The sequence below is a fragment of the Pithys albifrons genome, chromosome 11 (genome assembly GCF_047495875.1).
Source record: "Pithys albifrons albifrons isolate INPA30051 chromosome 11, PitAlb_v1, whole genome shotgun sequence".
Lineage (NCBI taxonomy): Eukaryota > Metazoa > Chordata > Aves > Passeriformes > Thamnophilidae > Pithys > Pithys albifrons.
In genome coordinates, this window is record NC_092468.1 from 14767905 (window position 1) to 14794359 (window position 26455).

Below are 26455 nucleotides of genomic sequence, written 5' to 3' on the forward strand. Positions count from 1 at the left end.
TCCTTATGACTTGTTCCTCAAGAATTGCTTTGTTCCAGTTTTAGCTGCTCAGACTATCCCATAGGCTGGAGCAGATGTCAGTTCAGAGATTGTACCTGATTGTTAATTTACTCTGTCTTAATGTAAGCCCGTTACCAGATGCTTCTCTCAGTAGTGTACAAGTAAAGCTGTTGTCTCTTCTGTCTCTCACCTAAAGCAACTGCATGTTTTACCTGGAGACTGGGTGCTGTTGCACTTTCTGTCCTTGTTGAGAATTGTCACCACTTCTGGTCTGAATAAATGGATAAAGGCAGCTCTGGTGCCCTCCTGTCTAAGCCCAGAGGTGCTCTGCCAAGGGGCAGGGTGGTGAGCACGGAGGTGGCCAAGAACCAGGAGACATCTCCAGGTGTCCCCATGAGTGATGCCTGCTCCTCTGCATGGACAGTCTGACCCCTGGCCATGCTGTGTCCAGTGAACAACTATGGGCTTTGGCAGCAACCCCCTTCTCCCCTGCTGCCTGAGCTAGTGCTGCCTTGGGTCTGAGGAAAGGCAGATGAATTACTGCAACTGCATGGAAACCCAGGAGTCCCACTTACGCATTCTTTCAGAAGTTAACTTTGACCATCTGTCCTCTGAAAGTATCAGCCTGAGAAGGATCCTTCTGCTTTTGCCTGCTTGCCTTCATGTAGTTGGCTGTTGACATTAACCATCTTGGACATTTGTAGTCTTGCCTGACAGCTCTTGCTATAACCAGGACAGTGACTGAGGGAGAAGGGTAAGGAACAAGGCTTTTCTCCACCATGCCTTGCTTTCACTTGCTATTGCTGCAGTTCGTGGAATGTAGTGTATAAAAATGGGGGGCATTCTTGGTATCAGACTCTTCACCTTCCTGCGACACCATACACTGTGCAATACAGCTCTGCAGAGCTGAGCCGTAATGCTTTTGACCACTGCCAAGTGGTGCTGGATCCTTATGCCTTCGTTATGGCTTGACACTGAGCACAAGGGAATGAAAAATAGATGATGTGGCAGTGACAATTGCTGTAACTCAGCAGGGGAAAAAGAAAGATGCCCCCTTGGGAACCTGCCTTCCCATTCCTCACACCCTCTAATGTCATGTGCTGCCTCACTATGTGCCTGGCGCTGACCTCATGAGCTCTGAGCTTCTCCCATCATGAAAAGCAAACAGCTAAACTTGCATTTTACAGCAGGCTGCTCCTGTGAGACTTAAGCAAGGATGAGTTGAGACTCTGACAGAGGGAAGCAGCAGGTCTCATGCTATGGGGCTGTTTTTCCTCAGAAAGCAACCATTGCTTCTCTCACCCTGACGCAGCAGCCCCAGTCCTGGCCTAAGGACTTTCTGGAGACAGGCAGTGATTGCTCTATAGCAGGAAAATGTTGAGCTGTCACTCCCTAGTTCTGAGTCATCCTGCTAAATCTGTGCACAGCAGCTGGGTGAGAAGGGGAGTGGGAGATGGAAAATCCCCCATGCGATCAGGACAACAGTGAAGGAACTAAAGTGGTGGAGAAAGGACAAGTAAAGCCTTGAGTGTAGTGGCTTGAATGTGGGGCTGGTTTCCAAGATAACGTGGTGAAGCAAAGGAAAGCCTCACTGCTTCTTGAAGGGATATAACATCTATGGAGGATATATGTTGAGGTTGCCTCTGTGTTGAGGGTTTAAGCAAAAGCCAGCTGGAAGGAAATAATTTTGTCAGTGGTCTGAGGATGGATGCATGACATGTGAGAACTTGTGAAGATGAAGTCTGGGCTGCAAGAAACTTAGATTTTGGCCTTGAGTGGATTTAATTATGGCATGGGAAACCAGAGAGGAGGTAGAACACAAAAAACCCCCAAACAAACAAACAAAAAAACCCCAAACAAACCCAAGATATGTTTTGAGAATTGCCAAGCACAAAGCTTGAGAACTGCCAGTGTGGAGAGAGATATCAGCCACTTGCCAAGACTCAAGTGAAGACACGTGAACGAAGACTATATTAATTAAAAGTGATATATATGTTCATGTAAACAGAGACAAAGACTATAAAGAGTTAAGGCTTTTGTTAAGGGGAGTTTCTTGGTTGCTTGCAGGGTTGAGCCTCTGGGTTTGCTTGCTGTTTGTAGTTATTTAGTTGTTAATAATGTAGTATTTGCCAGCAGTTGGAGTACTGCCTCATAATACAGACTGCTGCAAACTTGCTCAGAACGGTTTTGCTTTAACTGGACATTTTTACCCATTGTAACTATTGTTTTACTGATGAGTTATAGGACACAGCTTTTTGGGAATGGAAAACAATGGCTGTGGTTCCACTCATTGGTGAGCCCAGTGCACCTGGTAGGACCATTTGTGCAAGGCTGGAAAGGGTGTGTGGGATGAGGCAGCACTGGGGACTTGGATTGACTCAAGTTTGCACTTGTATCTTTTGATTCTGCAGAGGTTTTTTCATCTAAGGGAAATTTCTAACATTTACTGCTGCCATTGTGTGGCACTTGTTTAGACAATGTCTGTCCCTGTTCCAATGTAAACAGGCTAATGCAGGACTGACTGGAGGTCAGACATGTCCTGCAGCAGAGCCAGTTCAGTGGCTCTGCCAATAGCCTCACAGATTACATGCTGTCATAACTTTCCTCAAGTAGCTGGAGAAAGCACACTGGCCACATGCCATTTACAAGCTAAGGTGAGAAATAGAAAAGGTGTGTTTTAGTGACTCATAAATAGCTTAACATACGCTGATGGAGCAGCAGTTCAGCTTTTACATTTCAGCGTTGAACTCCAAAGTTCTTTAAAGAAAAAAAAATCACTGCCTGAAATGTATGGGCTAAATTCAGACCTCATGGAGCAGTATTACTTTATGGCAGGTCAGAATATGGCCCCTGCTGTATAACATTATTGGTAAATCCTCTGCAACCACCTCTCTCTCCTCTAACCCTTCCTCAGTCTGTTCTGCTGCTGCAGTTACAGCTTTAGCTTGTGCTGAGCTGCATTTTGTGCTGTGCCAGGTCTACCTCATGTGCCTTGTGTATGGTCCAACTTTTGAACTTTACTTGTGGAAAGTAGATGGTTACTGTGGTGCTTGACCTTCAAGGCCTCTGGTATTGCCTTGTGCATGTTTCCCTGGTAATAAAATAACATTTCACTGATTTATCTGCTCACACACAGAAGTGTGTCCTGTATTTTATTCCTCTCTTGAAATTCCACCCACTGGTCATCCATCCATCTTTTGTGATTTCCTCTTTCCTGCTGTGCTACACAGCAATATTCATAGAATAATGCTTCATCTTTCACTTGAACACTTCTTGTTGCTCCCTAATTTGCCAGATTGTGCATGTTTTGCAATGGGACTCACTAGAATTTTTCTTCCAGCATTAGTGAAATATCTTCAGATCCTGAAAAAAGAAGGATTTTTACCTTCCCATAGGGGAGTAGAGTTTTCCAGGGGCTGACATTCAGCCTAAGCTGTATGTGGGCCAGCACTGCTCTGTTTTTGGCAGAAGCAGAGTAAGGCCATTACTGAGTATGTCACATGTCTGCAGTGATTCCTGTCTCTGAGAGCCAGGCATGTTACCTGTCACTGGTGTGATTATTGCAAACTGGTGTTGCTATCTCTTAAAAGATTTGAGGCCTTTTTTAAATCCCTAAGCCATTATGTAAGAACAATAACTTGGCATATTTATATATTTTCTGTTTCTAATGGCTGCAAAGAAAAGCTAACAATGGAAACCTTAAAAGATGCTAAACCATGAGTCAAATGCAAGAAGGAACCCAAATGTGTTACTTAGGTTTGGGTTTTTTCTCATAGCAGAGGATGGAGGAAGTGGCTCTGCCTTGTAGTGGCAGGGTCTGAGCCTGGTCATATCCATTGCCTTCACCATTTGTCCTGAAACTATGAACAGCAAAAAAATCATCCCTGTCCTATAGAGCCACTCTGTGGTACATATATATCTGTGTTCAGGGGGCTGCAGAGCGGTGTGGGAGTTGTGGCCTAGTGGAAATGGAGTTCAGTTCCTCTCTATTCACACCATTGCCAGCCAAACAGTGCTGGTATTCCTCAGTTGTCAGATTTTGTTTGAGAAACTTATGGAAATGTTTTATTTTGATAAGGTCAAAACCTTTCCTTGGAAATTTATTTTCATAATATTGTCAAAATACTTCAGCAAAGTTGCAATAGTTAAGAAAATGTCATTTTAAGGAAAACAAACGTGTTCACTTTTTTTTTCATTTTTACTTTTTTTGGAATATCTGCCCCAAAGTATAATAGTGTTCCCTGAGAAATTAAATATTTTTCTGTCTTAGCTCTCTTCCATTCTGGTGAGGACTAAATGACATGAGACAGTCTCAGGAAATGAAATTTTCTGGACAAAAACTCTTCTGAACTGAGTTTTCACATGGAAAAAATGTAGTTAGTAAGAAGTTCTGTCCTAACAAGCCAGGATTTCAACGGTGGCTCTTACAAAGGTCTTGTAAATCCAGTCTTCAATTGTTTTGAAACATTAATTTTCCTTCACCTACATAGACCAATTATAACTTCTCTGTAATATTATTATTTGTATGTATGTATGGCCAAACTTCGCGAACGAAGATTTGGGAAGGGCTCTCCCCACGTGGGTGTGCCCTTCCAGCCTGCGCAGTGGATTTTTAGGTGAGGCTCAGCGTGCGCAGAACTGGCCCCACCGTTTAAGTCCTGAGGTTCATCTGCCACGGCCGAGCGAGCTTGGACAGTGACAGTGAAGTCCTCAGGACTAGAACCTACAGCACCCGGCATTTCCCAGGAGGTCTCCCATCCAAGTACTAATCCGGGGCTGACCCTGCTGAGCTTCCAAGATCTGATGGGATCGGATGTCAGGGAGGCATTTAACTGCCTGGTCAATATTATTATTTAATACCTAGCTTTTGTAATTTTTATCCCTTCAGAATCAGGAGGAATAAATCGGTCTGTGAGTCTGATAAAGAACCTTCTGCCTTAGCCATGCTACACTGCAGGAACTGGGAGTTACATGTTCCAAAATAGTGATTTTTCCAGTGCAATATGTTTCAAATATGTCTCCATGCATTCTTCAGCCATGGTGGCCAGTTCATCAGTGAGGGTCTGAGCTGTGGTGCCCTGGTAGTATCTTTAATGTCATTGGAGCAGCTGTGAATTGGAGCAGAAAGCGTTTCTTGTACCATCATTCCCAAGGCAGGGAGTTAGGCAGACTAGTGCTTGCTTGATGAGGCTGTGCCACATATGTTGTATTAGCATGCCAGAATAAATACGCTTCAGATCTAGACAACAGTAAAAGGCTCTGTAAGTGTCACTGAAGCAGGCAGATGGGGACTTTTGTGCTTTCACAGATGTTGTTCCCAACCTCAGATGCACTCTGGAACGTTAGGAGTGGGTTTGGGAGGGTGGGGAGGGGAGTTGGCTTCTTGTAGGGTTGGTCTACTGCACTTTTGCTCTCAGAAAATCCCCTTTGTTAAGTTTTGCAACTTTTCTTTGTGAGGTGGATGAATTAGTTGCATTCCTAGGTGGGGAAAATGGCCTGCCAGTTGTTCACGTTTCATGCAGTGAATTGGAGGGAAAACTAAGAGCATGGCCTGAATTTGGAAGTTGCATCTGTTCCAGATCTGGCTTTGCCTTGGTGGCTCCTTGCTGAAAGCAAAGGAGGCAAGGGACTGTCCAGTGGGCAGAGATCAGCAGCGCTGCTGGCCAGCAGATTGGCTTGCTGCCCACCTCAAAAGCCTGGCACTGGCACAACTGTGAGCTATTGCCCTCTAAACTTGGGTCGTGCCTCGGGCAAAGCCATTGTTGCCTACTGTGGATTAATAACCTCAATTACTGGGGCCCTGTGGGTCAGATCTTCCCTGTGCTGGCTGCATGACAGCCTGTTAATCTGCTTTCTTCTCTCATAACCCGAGCCTAGAGGGATTGGCAGGCGGGGGAGATCTTCTGCCCGCCTGCATATTTTCCCTTGTAAGGGCTTCAGATGTGAAATAGCAAGCAAAGGTGGCAGGGGACTTAAACCCACCAAAGAGGTGCCTCTAGAAGGTGCTTCTGCTACTGTCAAATCAGAGGATAAATGTGGCAACATCTGGTGTTTTGTCAAGAAATTCATCCATCTGCAAAAACTCACAGCACCATCTATGTGGGTCTGGCAGTCAGGTTTGGTCATCTGGGGAAGGGGCTGCATGGTTCTTGTGGAGGCAACAGGCCCCCGATTCCTTAGCATTCCATGAGTATCTGGGTAAAGATGATGCAGAAGTCATTATGCACTTCGGTTTCTAAAATGCTTCCTTCATTGGGTGTTTCCTCTAAAGAAAGAAGGTCAGGTCTCATTAGTGGGGAAACTGCAAGTGAAGAGGGACTGAACTGCACAGTCCTGGGCTGGCTTCTAAATGATATGGAAGAGTGAGAGGATGGAGAAGAGACAAAATCACTGGAGTAAGGAAAACAGAAGTGGACAGGAAAGAGCTGCAGAAGAATTTCCTTATACAGAGCATCTGATGAAATAACAGCAGTATGAACTGATGAGGAGTGGAGGGCAATGCACCCACTGACACTGACAAGCCCCACATTTATTTATGTGTTTATGGTCACTCATGGTAAGGGATGCTACCGGGACCCATTTTTTTACTGGAAGATGACCACGGAGACAGCACTAATCTCTCTGAAAGTGCTAGCTCAGAAGATGCAAGCAGAAATTATTGGGGAAGGTACAGACAGCAAATAGTACGTATCCTCCTGCCCTGCTAGAAATCCCTGGTCTGCTTGCACCTTGAGTACTGTGTGCAGCTCTAGTTGTCCTGTCTCAAAAAAGATGTGATAGAACTAGAAAGGCACAGGAAACAGCAACAAGATTAGTGGAGCATGAAGAGTAGCTGCTGCCCAGGGAACGATGGAACAGATCAGGCATTTTCAGGTGCCTTCAGAAATGAAACATTTGAGAAAGGAAATAAAACAAAGGTGTATGTAACCATGACTGTCATGGAGAACATAAAATTGCTATTTCACAATATAATCTTATAATTCTCACTGTATAAGTTAAGGTGAGTATTAAATGGAACTACTGAGAAGCAGTTTTAAACTAATAAAAGCTTTTTTCTGCCACATGATTAACCTGTAGAAGTTCTTGCCAAAAGATACTCAGGAGACCAATAGTATTACTGGCTTCAAAAATGATTATAAAAATTTGGTGAGGAGAAATCTATCAAGGGTTCCTAAACACATTGTAAGACATCCTGTAGAAGAGGACAGCTGCTGAGCAGTGGAAATGGGTGAAAGGAGCAATGTCTGGCTGCCCTTTTTTCCGGAGCATCTGTTCTGAGACACTGGTACTACTACCGAAATATGTTTGGAGAAGGCCTAGAAATTCTAGGTTCTGGGCAACTGTTACTGTGCTGAAAAATATTGAGAAAACCGCTTCTCCCTAATTCAGATTGGAGACATTTGATACACAAAGCCTTCTTTACATATAATATTAGATTTCTTCTTAATGCCAGGAAATGCAACTACTGAGTGCTTGCAAGGTTTTTATGTGTCTGAGGACAAACCTATTAAATGATCAAGGTTATGGGGCATCTTTTCTTTTTCTCCTGAAACTCAGCTTTGGTAAGCTGAGAGAGGACTGACATTTACCAAGTCAGTTCTCCACCAGCAGCTGGAGTTTGTGGTTTCCGTCCCCTCTTGTTCAGAAAAGCAACTAAGAAATCAGTGGTTTTGTCTGATGTAAAAAATTAAGCTCTGTCTTTTCGGTCTCATTCTCTATTTGCTTTCAGGTGGTGTGTGGTGTATTTTATCCATGGTAGAGTTTCAAGCAGAATCTTTGCCTTATAATGAGTACAATTTTATACAGATCAGGAAGAGGCTAATCCTCTCATTAAATCACCATAATGAGGACTGACAGATGATTCCCTACTTGGCCACAAATTTATTGTGTGACCTTCAGCAAACCCCTGAACTTTGTGCTGCAGCTCTCACTGGCTCTGGTGTGAATGTGCTCTGCTTTGGTGGAGCTGAGTGCAGTGGAAGTTTGTAGGTGGCTGATACTCTGCTGGCTGAAGTAACCCTGCTTTTATCCCTCCTTGTCAGCAGTGCTCTGCCTCATAAAGAAGGGGCAAAGGGGAAGCAAAAATACTCAAAGACTATAGTGGTGACAGTGAGGTTAAGCTTGTTTCCACTGAAGAGGGCTTTATTTTTTGGCCCATTGGTAGATTTTGCTCAAATGGCTCCTGCAACAGAAGGTGATGAGAAGCGTTTCTCTGCCGTTACTGATCACATACAGACCCATGGAGTGAGCATCAAGAAATTAGCACCAAGTGCAAGGAGTTCTGTAAATTTACAGAGAGGGACAGGGTCTGAGATCTGCATCAGCACCAGCTTGGACAAAGCTTTTGAGGTTAATGGGCCATTTCTCATCATATCCGCCTGTGTTTGGCCAGAAAATACAACAAGGGCAGAGTCTTGCAAAAAACCAAACCAATCAACCAAACAAAAAGGACCCACCTGCACAAGCTGTTTATCTGTGTACTAGTCACAATGTTCAAAGAACTACAGGTCAGTATGGGTGAAAACAGAACAGCATGGACCCAGCACCTTGAAAGATTATTACCTGCTTTTGTGTGAACACAAGGAAATTACCTTCCCTGGCTATTCTCTTCTTTGAGCTTTTGTAGATTTTCTTTCTTTTTTGGCTTTTACAACTGATGAACTCATGCACATTATGCTATTTTAATACCTAGCAAAGAGCCTTGTCGGCTAAATCACCTTATTTTTCTCTGATCAGAGCACAGTGCATTCCTCTTTTTAGTAGAAGGTATTAATTTAAATTCCATAATCCCAAACATATTCTCGTTTCTGCTCTGTGCTTCAGAAGGCCAATGGCATTTTAATTTAATAAGGGAGAAACACACATGACACTATGTTCCCTGTAAATGTCTCCTGACCTCAATGAGGCTTTCACAGCTTTCTTTGTGTTCCAGCAAATGCAATCTCTGCTTTTATTCAAACACATTATCATTTCTAATACCCTTGTTCTACAAATGGATAGAAATTTAAATATCTGTAGCATTTTCTCAGTAACTTTGGAGATGTTATTTGCATTATTATTTAGTAGTGCAAGCTCATCAGTGGAGCCATAGTGAGATTTATGCACCACTATGTCCCACTGAAATATTGTTTGGGTACATGTTGTCCCTTTGCAGTGAAATAGATTTTATATTGGTTTACCTTGTTTTCAGATTAAAATGAATTAACACATTAGTGATATCTCAATTTATGTCAGCTCCATTTATCTTTTCAAGTTCTATAACTTTGTTTACTGGGTTAACATTTACCTAGTTGGGTACATGATATTACTGAGTATTTTGTGGTATATAAACACTTGAGTCATATGTATTACATCACAGTTCTAAAAAAATCATCCTCTGCCATTTTTATGCTTCCATTTTGCTGTTTAAACTTACTTAAACCTACTGAGTTTGAAAGAACATGTGCATAATGCAGTCTTCATGGCCTTTCTTTGGGAAAGTCAAGTAACATTCATTCTTTTTGCTGGTTTGAGTCTGTTCTCCTTTAGTCTTATGTGAATCAGGAACAGACCCCCTGGAGTTTACCCCAAAAAGGCTGGATCATCAGCCTTTCTGCAAGGTGATGGAAATTTCCCAAAGAAACAGGGATTATTTTATTAGTGGGTTTGTGGGTTATTCTGAATAGATTTTCCAAGAAAAATTATGTTGATTTAATGAACAGAGGTCTCAAAATTCAGCTACCTGTTGCATTCTCATTTTTTTCTTCTAACATTTGTGTCATCTCTGACGCACTTGTTCTCCCATGTTCATCTGATAAATCTGCCTGCTCCCATGCTAGCTCAGTATGTATAACATCTAAGTGCATCTTTCCTGGTACTGTACTTGAGTCCTGGCATCTCTAAATGAGAGCCCCCTCATTTACAACTCCATGTTGGCTGCTAAGCAAGGAGGGCACCTTGACTCTGGATCTCATTGTACTATCCTTGATCTACCAGATCCAGAATAGTTCTCATCTCAAACATGCTGCTGATGCATTTGCAGGAAAAGGACTATTATTTTTGGTGCTATTACAGAGATACTCAGGAACCACCAATTGTGTTTTAGGGCTTCATTGTGCAAACTACTTTTGGCCTTGTTCCAGAAGGCCCACAGGTTTGCTCACTAATCAGATATAGCAGAGGACTGAAGGACAACTGTGGGTGAAGGGAAGACGCAGCAGATGTAGTCTCAGTTTGGTATGTGCCCTGACATGGCACCATGGTCTTCTGTGAGGGCTGTGGAGCAGGTATTGCTGAGAAGCGTAACCAGAGCAGTGATCCTGGTTAAGTGGGGACGTGGAGAAGGGCAGTTTCATTTAGCTTTTTGAAATGACTTGGTGCATGTGTGAGTTCTTGCCTAAAATAACTTATGAATTAAGACATAGGGAGTGATGATTTTCACCTCAAGTCACAGCTGACAACAAAAACTGAGTTTAGCATGAATCCCAGGGATTAGTTATTAATACCTTGCATCCTTTTAACACTCCTGAATTGCATGCTACTGCCTTTGCTTCTAGCTATGTGCTGCTCTTCAGCATATGAAGTAGAGCTGACTGGAAAATAAGAGTTAGTTTCATGAATAATTTAGCATTTCAACTGGTTTTCTTTTTTTTTCTCTATTCTAGAGTAAAACTGAAACTGTGGGGTATTTATTGAGGGCATGAAAGATTCCAAGTGCCCTCACAAATACTAGTTTTTCCATGAATCCTCGATAAGACTTCATACATGAACAGCACTTCTTTTGCTATGCCTGGTTTATGTGCCTTGGTAGTCTGATCTTCATGTATTTTGTAGCTTTTACTGTTCCATCTTAATGGGATTCCCAGTAAGCAAATCAGCATTGCAACCCCCCTATCATGCTAAATGTGCATCATTCTTGTTGTTTAGGCTTGAGAGACCTCCTACTAATTGCCAACAACAAAGTCTGTGCCGCCATTCTCACATCCCTGTGGCATGTTGGCCAAAAGATAATATCCTAGGAAGCACTCTGGTAAAACTTCCATCTCATGAGCTGTTCAGAGATGTCTGGCCCCTTCTACCCAGTGCCAGGAGAAACAAAAGCAGAGAAGGCTTTGAAACATGTGTGAGTAGGTAACCCTGCTGAAGCACAAGGTAATCCAGTTAGAAAGTCACCCTAGTGCAAGGCTCCTGTATGCCCCAGAGGCAGCTGCTTTTTAGTGGAGTGTTGGAGTCTACTCAGGTGAAACAGTTCATTTGAGAGACTTTTGTATATGCTAATACTACTTTGTCTGAGGAACTTTCTGTGCTCCTGTGCTTTCCCAACCTTGTCTTGTGGGTGTTGTGTAATTTCATGAATTGGAAATAGTTCTAAGGAGAGCATCTTTATCCAACCATCCTTGCATGTGAACTATGGACCCTATCTTTCTCTGTCCAGCTCAAACACTGAGACTTAAGTCTGCAGCGCTGCAACTGTTTAAGAACGGGTGAAAAAGAAGGAACCTTCAGTTTCAGTGGAGCACCCTTTGAAGAAGCTAATGGTTTGCGGTCTGTAGGTGGAAATACGGAGGCTCCCTCGTTTACAGCGTGTTCATAAAAGAACACCCCAGTTCCGAGCACCCACATCCTCGGGTGATTTAAGACAAGAGGTGTGTCTTCTTCCCGCCCACGTTGCCGGTCCCGTGGTTTCTGCCGGCCGGGAGCCCCGGCAGGGCCGTGTTCGGTGCCCCCGCACATGGTGCCTTCTGTCTGTCGCTGGGGACACCCGCGGGCACCGACCCTGACTGGCCCCGGACAGCGGCCCCGAGAACGGGGCGGACGGCGGGGCCGTCTCCTCCCTCCGTCCCTCCCTCCCCGTCGGGACTCGGAGAACTTCAGCGCGGGGAGCCGTGCGGGGCGGCGGGACCGGGCCGGGCGCGGGGAGCATCGGCGGAGCGGAGCGGCCGAGCCCGCCGGCAGCGGGGGGGTCCCGGCGGCGGCTCCCCAACCCGGCGGGGGCTGTGCCGGCAGGGGGCAGGGCTGGGAGCCGTCCGCTCGTGTTTCTAGGGCTTGACGTCCTTCCAGCCAGCCCGCCCTGCTTCCCGGCAAAGCCGGCCCTCCGCCGGCGGAGAAGTCTTGGGAAGTGGCGGCGGGGCCCCTCACCCTCCCTCGTGCGCGGCGGGGCCGCGGCGATGGGCCGGGAAGTTTGGCGACAAGGGGGTCCAGCGCCCCGCCGCTGAGAGCCGGCGCTCCGGGGCCGGTCCCTTTTTTCGAGGAGCGGGAGGGCGCCACAAAGTGAAATCCATGAGGATTCTCGGGCTTCTCCTGGAGAAAGGCTCGCATATGCTGCAGTGTCTTTGTGGAAGGCGCCTGAGATCCAGCCACAGCCCAGGTGGGGAGCGCGCGTCCTTGTCCCCGCCGTCCTCGTCTCCCGGCCCGGGCTGGCCCCGTTTCCTCGCCTCCCTCCGCCCCCGCCTCGCCGGCGCCGCGCACAGGTGGCCGGGTTGGGCCGGGCGCTGTCCGCGGTGCTGACCCCACCGGGCATCCCCGATACCGAGTCCCCGTTAACTCGGCATTCCCCACACCCGGGTTCCCTCCGCTGCCAGCTTCCCCACCCGTAGCACCGTTCTCAACCCGGCCCCCATCCACGCCGAGGCCTCCACCTTACCCTGTGCTTAATTCCGCCTGCAGCCCCCACCCAAACAGAACTCCTACATAGGTTCTTTGTTCCTACACACACTCCTTCTGCACACGTGACCCTCATTAGTGTTCCCCATTTCACCTGCAGCCCATTCAGGTCCTCCTTCCTCATATGGGACCCTCGTAACTCCCAACCCACCTGGAACCCCCAACCGCAGCCTGTTACCACCCAGTCAGTATAGGGGTAACCTTCCTCAGAGTGCTAATGGCTTCACACAACTCTTGGGTTGAGCCCACTGTAAGAACTCTCTGTACCTTGTGTTTCTGACAGAAGTAACATCACGATTTTCTGGTGGAGGGTGTTGAATGTATTTCTGATGGGGATGTTCCTAGAAGCAAAGAGAAGTCCCTGGCTGCTCCTGATGGGGGGTCAGGAGACTCCCAGCACCTCTCTTGACATCTAGCCTGTTGGGCAGAGTACTGCACTAGGATGGGGAATGCAGTGGCGTGAATGTCTGAATAATATTTCTGATCATCAGCTGTCCCTGAGTACTTTTTGAAGAAGGGAATAAGTGCATGAGTGCCTTGGTTTGGTCTGACACTAACTGAGTTTTAGGGTAATCTTGATGAAGCATTTTAGGTGGTTCTTCTACAATTTCTTCTGTGCTACATGTGTTTCTTTCATGAATCTGTCTTTCCCTCTCTATAACACTGCATAAATGCCTATGGAAAGAAACACTTTATTAATGTGGTTAATAACCTATTATTATTAAGATCTGTGGGGCGGTCCCGTGGTGTAATGGTGAGCACTCTGGACTCTGATCACAAGGTCATGAGTTCAAGTCTCAGTGGAGACCGTACTGGGCAGTTAAATGCCTCCCTGCCATCCGATCCCGTCAGATCTCGGATGCTCAGCAGGGTCAGCCCTGGCTAGTACCGGATGCTGTAGACAGTCCTGAGGACTTCACTGTCACCGTCCAAGCTCGCTCGGCCGTGGCAGATGGACCTTGGGACTTAAACGGTGGGGCCAGTTCTGCCCACGCTGTGCCTCACCTAAAAAATCCACTGCGCAGGCTCGAAGGACACACCCCCACGTGGGGAGAGCCCTTCTCAAATCTTCGTTCGTGAAGTTTGGCCATACATACATACATTAAGATCTGTAGAAGCTACAGCGCTAACCCTACAGATAAGAGCTTTGCTGGGTTTCAGTACCTACTTGGCTTTTTAGTAAATCTTCTTATTGAATCATGACCATCGTATTGTTTGGGCACCGGATGCTTTCAAGGTACTCTTTGCTAATGCTTGTGGTGTTTCCTTTTGTGAGATCTTTATTCTGGAAGAGAAAACTTTCTATGCTTCCTGTGTAAATTGCTTGGTGTTGTCTCTTGAAGAGAAAAGCTTTTCTTGGGGGAACACAGTTGCTGAGGTAGTGTGGATTCCCTTATGGCCTTGCTAAGGAAAGGTTGTTTGTTAGTGGTTATAGCCACCAATTTATGCCTCAGTAGCCTCTTCCCTCCCATGACACTTGTTTATACAAGTTGTTTTCTGTGATAGCTCATGGCATCAGGGGACATGGTGAAAATCTTTGGGAGAGTAGGCTTGGCTCCCTTCAAAGTATGTTCTGCCCTGTTTTGAAGAACAATATGATAAATAAATAGAATTAATTGTGGCTGCACTTTGAAGCATTACACACGTTACTCTTTTTTTCAGTGAAAAACTATAATGGAGTTTTCTTTGTAGTACTGCATGTGAACGTTTGTTTTGTGTCATTTGGAAACCTGTAACAGTAAAGAGAACAATAACCTACTGGTAAAAATGGGGTGGTTCTTAGGCCATGGGGTATGCTAGGCTGTAACTTCAGTGAACTAGAAGTCGATGATAACATACTAATAGTTGCCCTGATGAGCTGGTTGGGCTTTACAGACGGTTCCTGTGCTTGATGTATGTGTGTTGCCTGACTCTTTCCTTATCTCTCCCACTCTGACAGAATGATACTGAACCTTGTGTAGTCTTTGTATTTCATGGTGTTGTGCTACAAGGAGGCAGTCCATGGGAATCACCTCTTGTTATCTCCAACTGACCTTGTTTTCCAGGTACTAACCCCATGACACCATAAGCATGAGCACTCTAGAGTTGATCTGTTGCTTTGAATTGGGTTACTAAAATACATTCCCTCTTCTTGGCTGTAGTTTTTTTCATTTTCCATTAAGGTTGGATTTTATGTTTTTGAAAAGATGCAATAAAAATGAAAGCTTCCACCTATAAATGGGTCAGTGTAGGCCTGGGCTACCTGGAGGAGAAATCTCCTTGCTGCTTCTTCAAAAGGTGAGCATGCCTCAGGTGATAAGTGTACACTCTGGCAACAACCTTGAACGTGTAGTGCCATGCCCAGCATGCCAGTCACAGATACAAACAAACAAAGGGATTATAAATTACAAGAGTGGAAGAATTGCAGAAATGTGGACTACAACAGCAGTGGCATAGAGTGCTGTGAGCTACTTATATGCTTTTGATCCTCTGATCTGAAGAGTTATTCTGATAGACTGACCAAGCCCTTACCCTTCTCAGAGCTACTTCAATGCAAACTAGTCATAAGGATATAAGCATATGTTTAAAATCAGATTTGTGCTTGTGTGTTGTGCTGACTCAGAGCCCTAGACCACTCCTGATTGTGGAAAAAACATGATACTTCAAAGAAGAACAGTGAAATATTGAAGTTACTTGTGTAGTACCGTGCAGGTTTGTTGTGATGCTAGCAGAATTATTAGCAAGATTTTTGTTATTGTTATGCAAAGACCTCTTACCTGTTTAATCTTAGCTAACCCTACCCTGTTGTTTTTCATGCTCTACTTCTGAGGTCTGCAGAGCTTGTCTCAGTATGGGCAGGGGCAGGGTGTTTTGGTTGTTTGAACAGCACCTTGCAAAGTGGGGCTTAATGGGTCTCCAAGCCACCACAAAAGTGCAAGTAATTCATAGCAATACAGAACAAGAGATTTATCCTAGTCCTTTGCGAATTTCTCTACAAGTTTTTTAGCACAGCAACATTCTGTATCGTCTTTCAGGTACTTCACTTGTTATCTCAGTTTCAGAGTTTGTGAACTGACTGATTCTATTGCATGGGCAGAGATATTTGCCTTCTTGATGATGCAATCACAGTTAATTTTGTTAAGTGTTTTTTCTTTAATTTATTTTCTCTGCTAACACTTTTCTCCCTTTGCTTGGGAATTGTGGTTTGCCAGTCCAGATTTTTTTTTTCTTTTGGTTTCCTAGTCAATGTTGATATCTGAAACAGATAGTTACATTTTTAAGTTTGAGGTAACCACTGAATTGTGATTGTATTGTTGTTGTAACGGGGAATAGAGTTGTAAAAAAATAATTTTGGTGACCTGTACCTAGTTTGCAGCGCCTTTGATATAAATAGCCCTATATCCACAGACTACATAATAGTAGCATGGAGATTTCTTCTAGTGAGTGTTCCAGCCTGCCTCTTTAAAAATTTCTTATTTGGCTGTGTGAGTGGTTCTGTCTCATGCCTGTCCTGCCCTTGGCTCCTATACAGACTCTCCTGTGGGATGCATCATTGCTAAAAACACAGATATCTCTCACATCAACAACATTCAGCAGCAATGCATTTTCAGCTTTAATTTAGTAGTAGAGGTCTGGTTGTGTCCAGAGACTGATCTATTCTCAAACATTTGTAAGAGTGCATCTCAGTTCAAACTCCTATTTTGCAAATTGATGCCTTCAGTAGAAATTAAGCTTATATTGAAAGTAAATCCTGAACTTGGCTTCCATGGGAGTCTCACACTGGTAAAATTTGGAGGTGTTCCTGGAAATATGCTGATTGATGCTGGCTCTATGGGAAATTAAAATGATGTGTGGCACAGTAGGTCTGCATATTTCTCCAGGCATCACAACACTAATTTTGATATTTGGGACAATAGAAATAAGCATTCTGTCTAGGTAAGCAAGGTCAGATTGTGGCTCTGCCATTAGCCAGTCTGTTGCTGTCAATACCCATATTTGCATTTGTCCTGAGACTGTTTGGGGCACGGTCATAACATGTCTGTAAGTGTCTGTGCATGCAAAACATCTCATCTGCAGGTGCAAATGGAATCACTCACATAGGAAGTACGATTGCATATTCAAGAATAGCATTTGGTTTATAAGCAAAACAGGCATTCCTGGGTTTGCTTGTGCAGTTTTCTTTGCATTCATCTACACTTTATTTACATACACTAGTTCTTGAATAAACAGTGCTGTTTATTCAAGTAGACAGCAAGTTACAGCGTACAGCAAATACCACACAGTCAACTTCAAATTACTGGAAGCAATAGCTCTGTGTGTGTAAGTGACAGATAGTAAAACCTGCAATTCCTGCTGAGTATAGGGAGCACAGAAAGCCTGTCTGATCTCTGACAGTTCAGAGTGTGGTATGTGCATTGCTGGTGGGAGATGGGAAAGGCAGCTTAGCGCTGCTGGACTGGAGCTGGGAGGGGGTCACCAGGCTGAGAAGCAATGGTGGCTGAGAAGCAATGGTATCTGACTGCGGGTCATCAGCACATTTTCCTTGCTGCACCAGGTCTCTTGCCTGCCATTCCCTGCCACCGTTCAGAGCATGTCAGTGTTCTGCACTTGTTTTGCTCAGGCTCCCTCTTCCTGTTTTGTGCTTCTTGGAAAAGTAACTTCCTGATCAGTGGAAAGTAGGTACCTGTGTTGTTCTGGGATAATGCCTATTGTTGAAACAACATATGCTAGTGGAGAGAAAACTTTTGTCAGATTTAGTTTAATTCATCTGGGAAATGAATTTAACAAAACTTTGAAAAAATCTTTTTTATTATAATAGGAGCACTCCTCTAGGGTATTATTCAAGAATAGCTAGAGCATTTTAAATCCATACTTTCCTTTATTCCAGAGTAACCCTCTCATGTAGACATTGGCTAATTCTCTCCTGGAATCCCATAGTACTTGTGCCTATTTGGAAAAAAAAAAAAAAAAAAAAAAAAAGCTGGTCTGGCTGAGCTAGAAATGATGAATTTTTTTAGAGTTTTTATTTGGTAAAGTTCCTTGGTTTCTATCATACAGAATTCTAGAGATACAAATGATAATGAACTGTGTTATATGTATGTCACTTTAAGTGCTTGCAGCCAGTTCAGTGTAGTTATGCAAAGGAAAGTCTTTGATATCACGTAGAACTTAATTGTTCAGTTTGTAGTAAAGTATTTCATTAATTTTCAAAAGTAAATGCAGTTTCAGGGACTCCCTGGGTGTTAAGTGATTTAGCAATGTGTAGGTGTCAACCAGATGTCCGAGGTTGCAGAGCTGGGCATCTGTAATTGCTACATCTTCATCCAGTCTTCTGATTATTGAAACTTGTCTGGATTCTACCAGAGCATCACTGATATTGAGCCATATTTGGAAATATTTTACTTTTTATGAATGAAAAAAAATCAAGCAAAATAGAAGTAATTTGAATTTTCTTAGGTATCTGTAATGAGGATGATAAACAAGACTCTGAAGAAGAGGTTGGCTAGTTTATGACACTTATCACCTGGAGGTTTACATGGGTTTATGAAGGAATAAAGCTTAATTTTCTTCACTTCCCAAACTCAACCAAGGAAAGAGCAAGAGTTTTTCTTAGTTTAAACACCACCTAAGGCTGTGACACATTATAAACTGTAAGTTTTAGTGGGAAATGTTAACTAACAATGTAATTAAATAATTTTTCATCCTTTCCCTTGGTTTTCCTGGATAACTGTGTGTATACAATACTGTCTTCTGTGTTATTGTTTTTCTAGCTGAAGAACAACAAAAGAATCTGGGTTCTTAGGCAGGTATTTAAAGCTGATGACTTTCAGAGCTGATGCTTTTGACTTAAAAGCTGTGTGACTATTGTTAGGTCATGTTCACTCAAAGACCAAGGAGTGTTTCCGGAGATAGGTCTCAGTTCAGTGAACCATCGAAGTTGACATTTAACTCTGTGCATGCACCTAGTCCGATTTAAGATGATCAAATGCTTGAATACTTACCAGAACCATTGTTTTAGATGAGTGGCATGGTATCATTCCTAAAACTCTTCTTGTTTTCCCTGTCCCACAGATCACTGACAGTAGGTTTGTTTTCTGTTCCTAGCAGATTCCTCTGGAGGTATTCAGAGCCATCAGTTCCCAGATGAAAAGCCCTGTTCAATAAAGAAATTTAAATTCTCTTGCTTTGTTGTGAGAATTATATACTTCTGGCTTACTGAATTTGGTTTTGAACACAAGCCACTTGTCTTCCCACGGGCCTTTCTGCTGTTTTCCAGAAGGAACCTGTTTAATTTTTTACCAAACTGATGCTAATTGTAGCTTTTTAGGCGAGGTGGTACATGCATCATCAGAAGGTCAGCATGGTCTAAAAGCTTGATTACATTTCTTATCGAATTATAGAATTGTTTAGGTTGGATCTAAGATTATCGAGAACAACTGTTAACCCAGAACTGCCATGTCACCACTAAAGTCCCTAAGTGCCATATCTGCATGTCTTTTAAACCTCAAGGATGGTGACTCCACCACTTCCCTGGGCAGCCTGTTCCAGTGCTTGACAACCCTTTTGGTGAAGAATTTTCTCCTCAAATACAATTTAAAGCTGCCATTTTCTCTTGTCCTGCCAATTTACTTCAGAGAAGAGACTGAACCTCAACTTTGTTACAACCTTCTATCAAGTACTTGTAGAGAGCAATAAGGTCTCACTCAAGCCTCCTTTTCTCCAGGTTAAACAAATGCAGCTCCCTCAGCTGCTTCTCACAGGACTTGTTCTCTAGACTCTTCTCCAGCTCCCACCTCAATATCTTCCTTGAAGTGAGGGGCCCAAAACTGAACACAGGAATCAAGGTGCGGCCTCACCAGTGCTGAGTACAGGGGGATAATAGCCTCCCTAGGGCCAATGGTAGTACACAAAGCTTTCAATTGTGTGAATAGATGCTTGCTTCAAAGGCCTTCAAATAGATTGTTCTTCCTCTTGGAGGAAAAGAGAAGTGGAATGTTTAATAATAAAAATAGTGTTTCTTTCCGTAGCCTGAAATGGCATGGAAGGAGGTAATCATGTTTTGTATGGCAAAGCATTTTTCTAAATGGCATGTTTATGCCTTTCTAACATGGTGGCTGTGATTGGCTGCTGGGCCGATTTGCATGTGCTAAATTGCAGTCCTGGGGATCTGTGAAAACAACCCAGCAAAGCCAATCTCAGCTGGGAGCATGGAAGCTGCTGCTAAATGGAACCACCCCCAGGCCCAGCGTGAGTCATTGTCATTGTTTTGTTTTCCAGAAGTTGGTACTGAATGCTTCCAGGATCCAAATCCTGGATTATCTCTGGAATTGTATTTATTCTCTCATAATTTTGTTAATTCCAGATAAGAGGAAAGAATGGGGAAAAAATCTGTTGAATAAACACTGTGAAATAATTTTTTCCTTATTAATGTTCTTTTCCTGCTTTGAATCTGCATTTGCAGCCATTTCTTCACTTGAAAACTCACTTGTGACTGAGCTGCTCAGTCCTATTCAGCTTGCTTTGTGCTGCCAAGGGGCAACAGTAAGTACAGTGAGATGAAGTGACTTGACTGAAGTTATTGCTTGGCCCTGGCAGGGCTCATGGGGAGTTTGTGCTCTGTGTTCTTCTGTTTGTTGTGTTAGTTTCTCAGCGAGTTTTTTTATGAAGCCGCAGCTGTTCATGGGACCACGTGGGGCATCCCTTTGCTGTAGTTAAGGAGACTTTCATCTGAGGAACACACTGGCCTGATCCAGATGGTCTTAGACTTGATGCCCACTTGCTGGGGTTGCTGGTCCTCTGGGAGATAGGACAAGGTGTTTAGAGAACATTAAGAGCCCCTGCTCTGTGCTGAGATTGGGACAAACTTAATCAATTTGGTCCCAACTTTTAGCCCTTCAGGTTGTCTTCTCAACTAGACTTCTTAGATGTGCCATGGACTGTGCAAGTGAACCTGCAGGGACTGTGGGCAGGATGCAGAGGACATGCTGGGTCCTTCAGGGGAAAGATCCAGAAGTAGGAAGATGTGTGTGTGTAGGCATATAGAAGCATAGAGTAGTGATTTAAATGCATAACTTGGACATACAGTGAGTGGAAAAGACATGGACAGTGTGGGAGGCCTACATGAGCATGAAAGTGGAATAAGGAGCTGAGACCACTGAGGAAGGGAGATGGAGAAAGGGGAACTTGCAGTGTTGCTTAAAAATTTTAAGTGTTGCTTAAAAGAAACAGCTAAACATGCTGTGCTTTCTTTGTGGAAAATAACTATCCAAGATGGTGCTCCCTGCTCTGCCTTAGTGATTTTCAGGATGAAGAAGTCTGTTGGGAGGACCCAAAGTATGCCAGGAGGGAGGAACAGGCCTTAGCAGTCTTCATTATAGGGCTTGTGGTGTAGCTGGACATACTTAAACAGAGCATTCAAACTGGAAAAGTATAAGGATCAAAAGTTTCTGTGACATTCCCATGGTGACAATACTCAAGCCTCTCTGTAATGTTCATGCGTTTACAAATGACTGCTGGAAACTTATTGCAAAGTCTTCCATGCTGCAAATTCCGTCTAAAGGTCTGGATGGCCTCTTTTATCACAAATGTGACAAGAATACCAAACCAAGAAAAATAACAATGATTCTACCGCTGGTGGGACTTGGCAGCCAATGTGCTGCCACTGCTTTTCTGAGTTCCTGTGACTTACTCTTGCCATTGTTCATCCTCTTCCGTGGTTGTTTTTTTATGATGGTGGTAAGTACATCTGACCCTATGTGGAATTGCAGCAGTGAAGTTCAAGCAGACTCGGACACACTGGGACACTTTCCTATGTCCCAGTGCACAGTGGTCTCCTTGCTCTCGTCTCTGGTGCCCAGGCCCTCTGCTTCTCTGCTTCTTGAGTTTACAATAGCATAGGAGTATCCTGGGTGGTGTATTGGTGAGGCTGGAGGGACTCTTGGGTGTTGCTTTTGAAAGGCTGATTTCACTGCAAGCAGGGTATCATCTTTGTAAATATTTGGTTGGTTGATCAGATGAATATGTATATAAATATTCACATATGGCCTTATGTCCTATGGCTGTGCTTGGGTGTTCCTCTCTAATAACTGTAATTTAACTTTTATAGATAAGCAAAGAAACCTGCTTTGTTTTTTCCTCTGTTTCTGCATTTGCTGGAGTTTCTATGAAGACTCCTTTACGGTGCTCACCCTTAACCTGAAGATGCAGTTCTGGGAATACAAAGCATGCTTCCAGATGCTTTCAGGCTGCTCAGCAATGAAATGCACCTTTCCTGCTCCACCTCACCTGGTAAACGGCTGACACACATCTTACAACATCCTGCTGGAGATCTGTTTCTGCCCTGCAGCTCATTCACAGCACTTTGTCCAAGAAGGTGTTCTGACTGTATTTTAGGGTTGGTTTCGGGCTTTGTTTTTGAAGTTAGAAAAGGTGAGTTAGAACAATCAAATTTCTTCAGATGATATGTGAAGCATGAAGAAGGAGGACAGTTAAATGGGAGAATGTTCTTTTCTGAGGAAACACTTTAGTGAATAAATTTTTCACTTATTTGGTGTTTCTGGCAAGTGGTGGGTCTTGCTGAGAGCACTCCCATGAGAGCTTCTCTCCTACTCATCCACAGCTCATGCCCTTTGGGTCAATACTTCTCTGTCTAACATGCTGTCTGGCAAGGGAAGCTGTCACCTTAGCAAGGAATGCCCCAATCTCCCAGAGAAGGTCAGGAAACACAGTTTCTAAATTACAGTCTGCTAAATGTAAAAATACCCAAACCAGAGGCTTTTCTTTGTTAGCAATGGGAAAAAACTCCCACACCCAAACTGTCAGAAAGATCCAGACAGGCACACTGCTTTGCAGAATAGTCTCAGGTGCCTCCTGGGGACTGTGCTAGGTAGGGGCTGTACTGGCATAAGACTGTGTCTGCACAGTGGGGAGAGCTCATAACGTATGAGCTACATGTCCCTGAAGAAGAAGGTTTTAATAAGAAAGTCCTGTTTTGACAAGGGACTGGCAGTGTGCAGAGAGAGAAATGCAGAGCCCTGAAGTGTGCTGGAAAGACAGGGAGGGGTCTGACTCAGGGCAGGGAGGAAGGACTGGGTAAATCCTACTCATTCAGCCTGAAGCCATCTTTCTCTCCTGTCCCCCTGCTCACTTGGATGAGCTCCAGATTCAGTGCAAGTCTCAAACTCACTAGCTTTTCCCTGCTGCTTCATTGCTCTCAGTCTGTAGAAGGGGAAGACAGCACAGTGTTGGGGAGGAGAGAAAGGCATCACATGTCTATTATTTATGGAAATGTTGTTCATTGGGCTGGTAAAATGCTGCTGGGATTAAACGTTAGAGGAAAGATGTGCTTGTCACTCAGTGAGCGCATGTTGCCCCACTAACTGCCAAAGGACAGTCTTCTGTTTTAGTACTTTTATAATCTATCTTTAGGCCTTGATACTAATAGCCAGTGTGTCTTACTCCCTACTTCCTCTCCAGTTTATCCACAGTGGTTGTGTGTTACAGAAACAGATCTTCACTGGGTTTAATGTAGCTGGGAGAGCATTATTTGGCCAAAAAAAAGAACAAAACAAAAAAATCCAACATCTCTATGAAAAAAGTCACCAATGAAAACAAATGTGGAGGCAGTGTCAATTAATAGAAAAATATGCAAGCAAATTATCTGGAGTGGAATAAAGTGTCTGACTAGACTAGTAGTCTTTCTCCATCCACATTAAACAAGCAGAAAAAGGTGTCCCCCAAATGCTCTCCCAGATGCTAGTTGTTTTCAGCTTAGAAAATTTTCTGATTCAGACATGGCACGATATACTTAGAAATTCTCAGTGAATTTCTCTTCTATGTAATTGACCAGACTCCCCTTGAGTTCAGGTACATTTTTAGCGTCATAGTGTCCTGTGGAAAGGGTTTCCTCAGGCTGGTCATGTGAAGAAGCCCCTCTTTTCCTTTGTTTTGAACTTGGTTCCTGCTAGCTTGGGTTGATGCATTCCCATACTGAACAAAGTAGTGAATAACAGTCCTTGTCCTCCTCTCATGCTCCTTGTCATTGCATGGACCTCAAGTATACTCCTGCTAAGATGTCTCTCTTCAGTCTGAAGAATCATTGATCTTTGTTGCATCTCTCTAAATCATTCCTAGTTCTAGTAAGTGCTTATTGCAATGAGCAAAGCACAACAGCATGCACTTGCCTTAAGCAAGGCATTGCTTTTCTTTGCACTCAGGGGCTCAAAAACATAGGGGTCAATTCAGCTGGAGTGACAGTAGTTGACATGTGGAGTGCAAAAAGGAAAGCAGGCTGGTGAATAGGCTGTTGTGGCCAGATGATGAGTTCTGTAGCTGTCAGTATTTACAAGCCTGTGATTAAAGTGGTATCTGAAGCTGTGCATGGACAGAGCCTCAGTTAGCCATTTAGTCACGTCAGGAGATAAGGATGGCCATGCCGAAAACTCTGTGTGTGATGAAGCATGAGGGATCACCTTGAAACACAGTTTCACCTTTTGGATGCTTTGAGCTCTATTCTGCCTGACGAGCTGTGGTGGCAGTTGGCTGCTCATGGACCAGAGCAAGAGTGGGGGAGCCACTTCCACTCTGATGGGAGATGCTGCCCCTCAAAGCCAGAGGAGAGGAACCAGAATACCCAGGGTACAACTGAGCTCCTTTCATAGAATGTCCTGAGTTGGAAGGATCATCAAAGTCCAACTTCTGGACACATCTGTGTGGTACATATCTGTGTAGTAAGAGAAGCTGCAGCTTAAACCTCACTGATTGTATTGACAAGATCTCCACTGAGTGTAGGGTAAGCCAGGGACAGTTGCTCACTCTGATGTTTAGGCTGTGGGTACCTGCATGTAACTCCATCCTGGGCACCACTACACCTCCCTCTGCCTTGATGCCTGTCCATACATTGGAGACAATCCTGCCTTCTTTGTAGAGTGTCTGTGGGACTAACCCAGGACTTGTATGAACCACTGAAGGACTTTAAGTTGCAAAGCTGTTTAATGTTACTCTGTCTGTACACTGGGACGGGGGAAGGGGTTAAGATTTTAGATATTTAACAGAAGATACACCATGAGAATTTTAGAGTACAGTTGAAATTCTTCATTTATGCTTTAAGAGGCATTTGAGACTCCCAGCCATTCAATAAGCTCCCGTTAAAAGCACATGCATTATAAATTTCTCATGTAAAAGTATTTAAGGTTCAGTAGGAGTGCAGCTTGCCAGGGAGAATATATTGGCTTCCTGTTAAGAGAAACAAATGAAGACAATTGCTTTCTAAGGGTTAAGTGTGACATGTAAGCCAAGACCTGAAGGGTTAGCAAGTGCCAGCCAGCAGCTGGGATAGCTCAGTGATGGATAACAAGTGTCTTGTCCTTCCATCCTTCCAAAGAGAGCCTTGCTCATTGAAGGTTTCTAACACTGAATCAGCAACAGCACTGATTTTGAACGGCTCAGAGTTAACACCTTCTGCACACTAAATGTTAATGGTGATATCTCAAGAAGTAGATTTTGGAGAAAAAAGGCTATTTTCACTGTTGTTTGGGGCTTGCTTATCCTCTCTACGTTACCTGCAGCAGTGTGCTAATGCATAGGCAAAGTGGGTTGTGACCTCAATCAGCTAGTTAATTTTAAGCCCGTGCTTAAGTGATTTGCTAAAACTGTGCTTATTCAGGGAAGGAAAGCAGACTGTATTTTCATTGCTCAGCCTAGGTAACTTATAACGTCTAAGTGATTTTAATGATGAAATTGTAAATTATTCTTTGAAAGGATTACTTACATTTCCATAAAGAATATCAATAGCAGTCAGGATGTCTGATGATTGATAGTCATGTTCATACTTTGATAGTAGCTCCTTTGAAGTTACTTGATACACTGTATTGTGCATTTACTTTTTTATCTCTATGTTTTAAGATGAGAAAAACTCATTAAGCGGAAGCACTTTTATGTTCTTTTAATTGTTCAGAAAGAATTGGTTACAGAAATACGGGAAAGAGAGGGAAGAGATTGTTTCCCTTTCGTGTTCAGTACACTCTTCGTCCTTTTGCTTTTTGATGACTACACTGTTCTGTATTTGCAATTGAAAACTGTTGATTGGAAACTCTTGTGAGAGTCACACAAATGAGGCTTGATTTTGAAAAATACATTCATGATTGTTTGCCTAATTTGTGTGTGCAATTAGTGTGATTGCCACTGAAAATGGCCATCTGAGAACAGACTGTTGGAGATTTCTCTTTTTCTGATCTGTTTTCTCTCTCTTCTCCTTAAGGTGCCAACTTCTATGGTGTCTAAATATTATCCATGGAAGTTTAATTCGGTAATATGTTTATTGATCTCCTTCCATCTCTTGCCTCTCCACTTTCAGGTGTTTGTTAAAAGCCTGAGGATGATTATTCCCTTCTGCTTCCTTTCAACTCCACTTGACACAAAGTAAGAGAGGTTCTTTCATCTAAGTTGTTGATCTTGCAATTTAGAGAGTCAGATCCCACTGGCATCTCTATAGATTCTTAAATGGCCATAGCAATATTTAGGCAGTTTCCAGCCATGCACAAAGGATTACAGCTCTCATCTGTCAAGTCTCTTACTCCCTCCTGAGGAGACCTGAGCTCGCAGGGGACATTTATTGATGACAAGGTGGGATTGTTTCATTTTGTTTTGTTTTAAACATGATGAATTAAAAGGTAAGATAGATGAGTGTCTAGAGTATTCTCTTCAGGGAGGTTGAGAAACCTGGTTCAGATTAGTGATTCAAGGGCACGTCACCTCAAGGCATCTTTGTGCTGACATAGAGTTGTTTTTGTTGGAGCATGGTATCAGTGCCACAGTTCTTCAGTGGCTTCACTGT

At 43.7% G+C, this 26455-nt stretch overlaps 1 protein-coding gene across 2 annotated transcripts in view; it reads left to right on the plus strand.

Moving 5' to 3' along the window:
• Positions 1-26455, plus strand: part of FGF12 (fibroblast growth factor 12) — a 224131-nt gene that overhangs the window by 71031 nt on the left and 126645 nt on the right. The window contains exon 1 of one of the 2 annotated variants that reach the window (XM_071566435.1): positions 12259-12346. The exons of the other annotated variant lie outside the window; for it this stretch is intronic. Coding sequence (XP_071422536.1) covers positions 12259-12346 — 88 coding nt within the window. Of the gene's footprint in view, positions 1-12258; positions 12347-26455 lie in introns of those variants that run through there. 2 annotated transcript variants of the gene reach the window in all.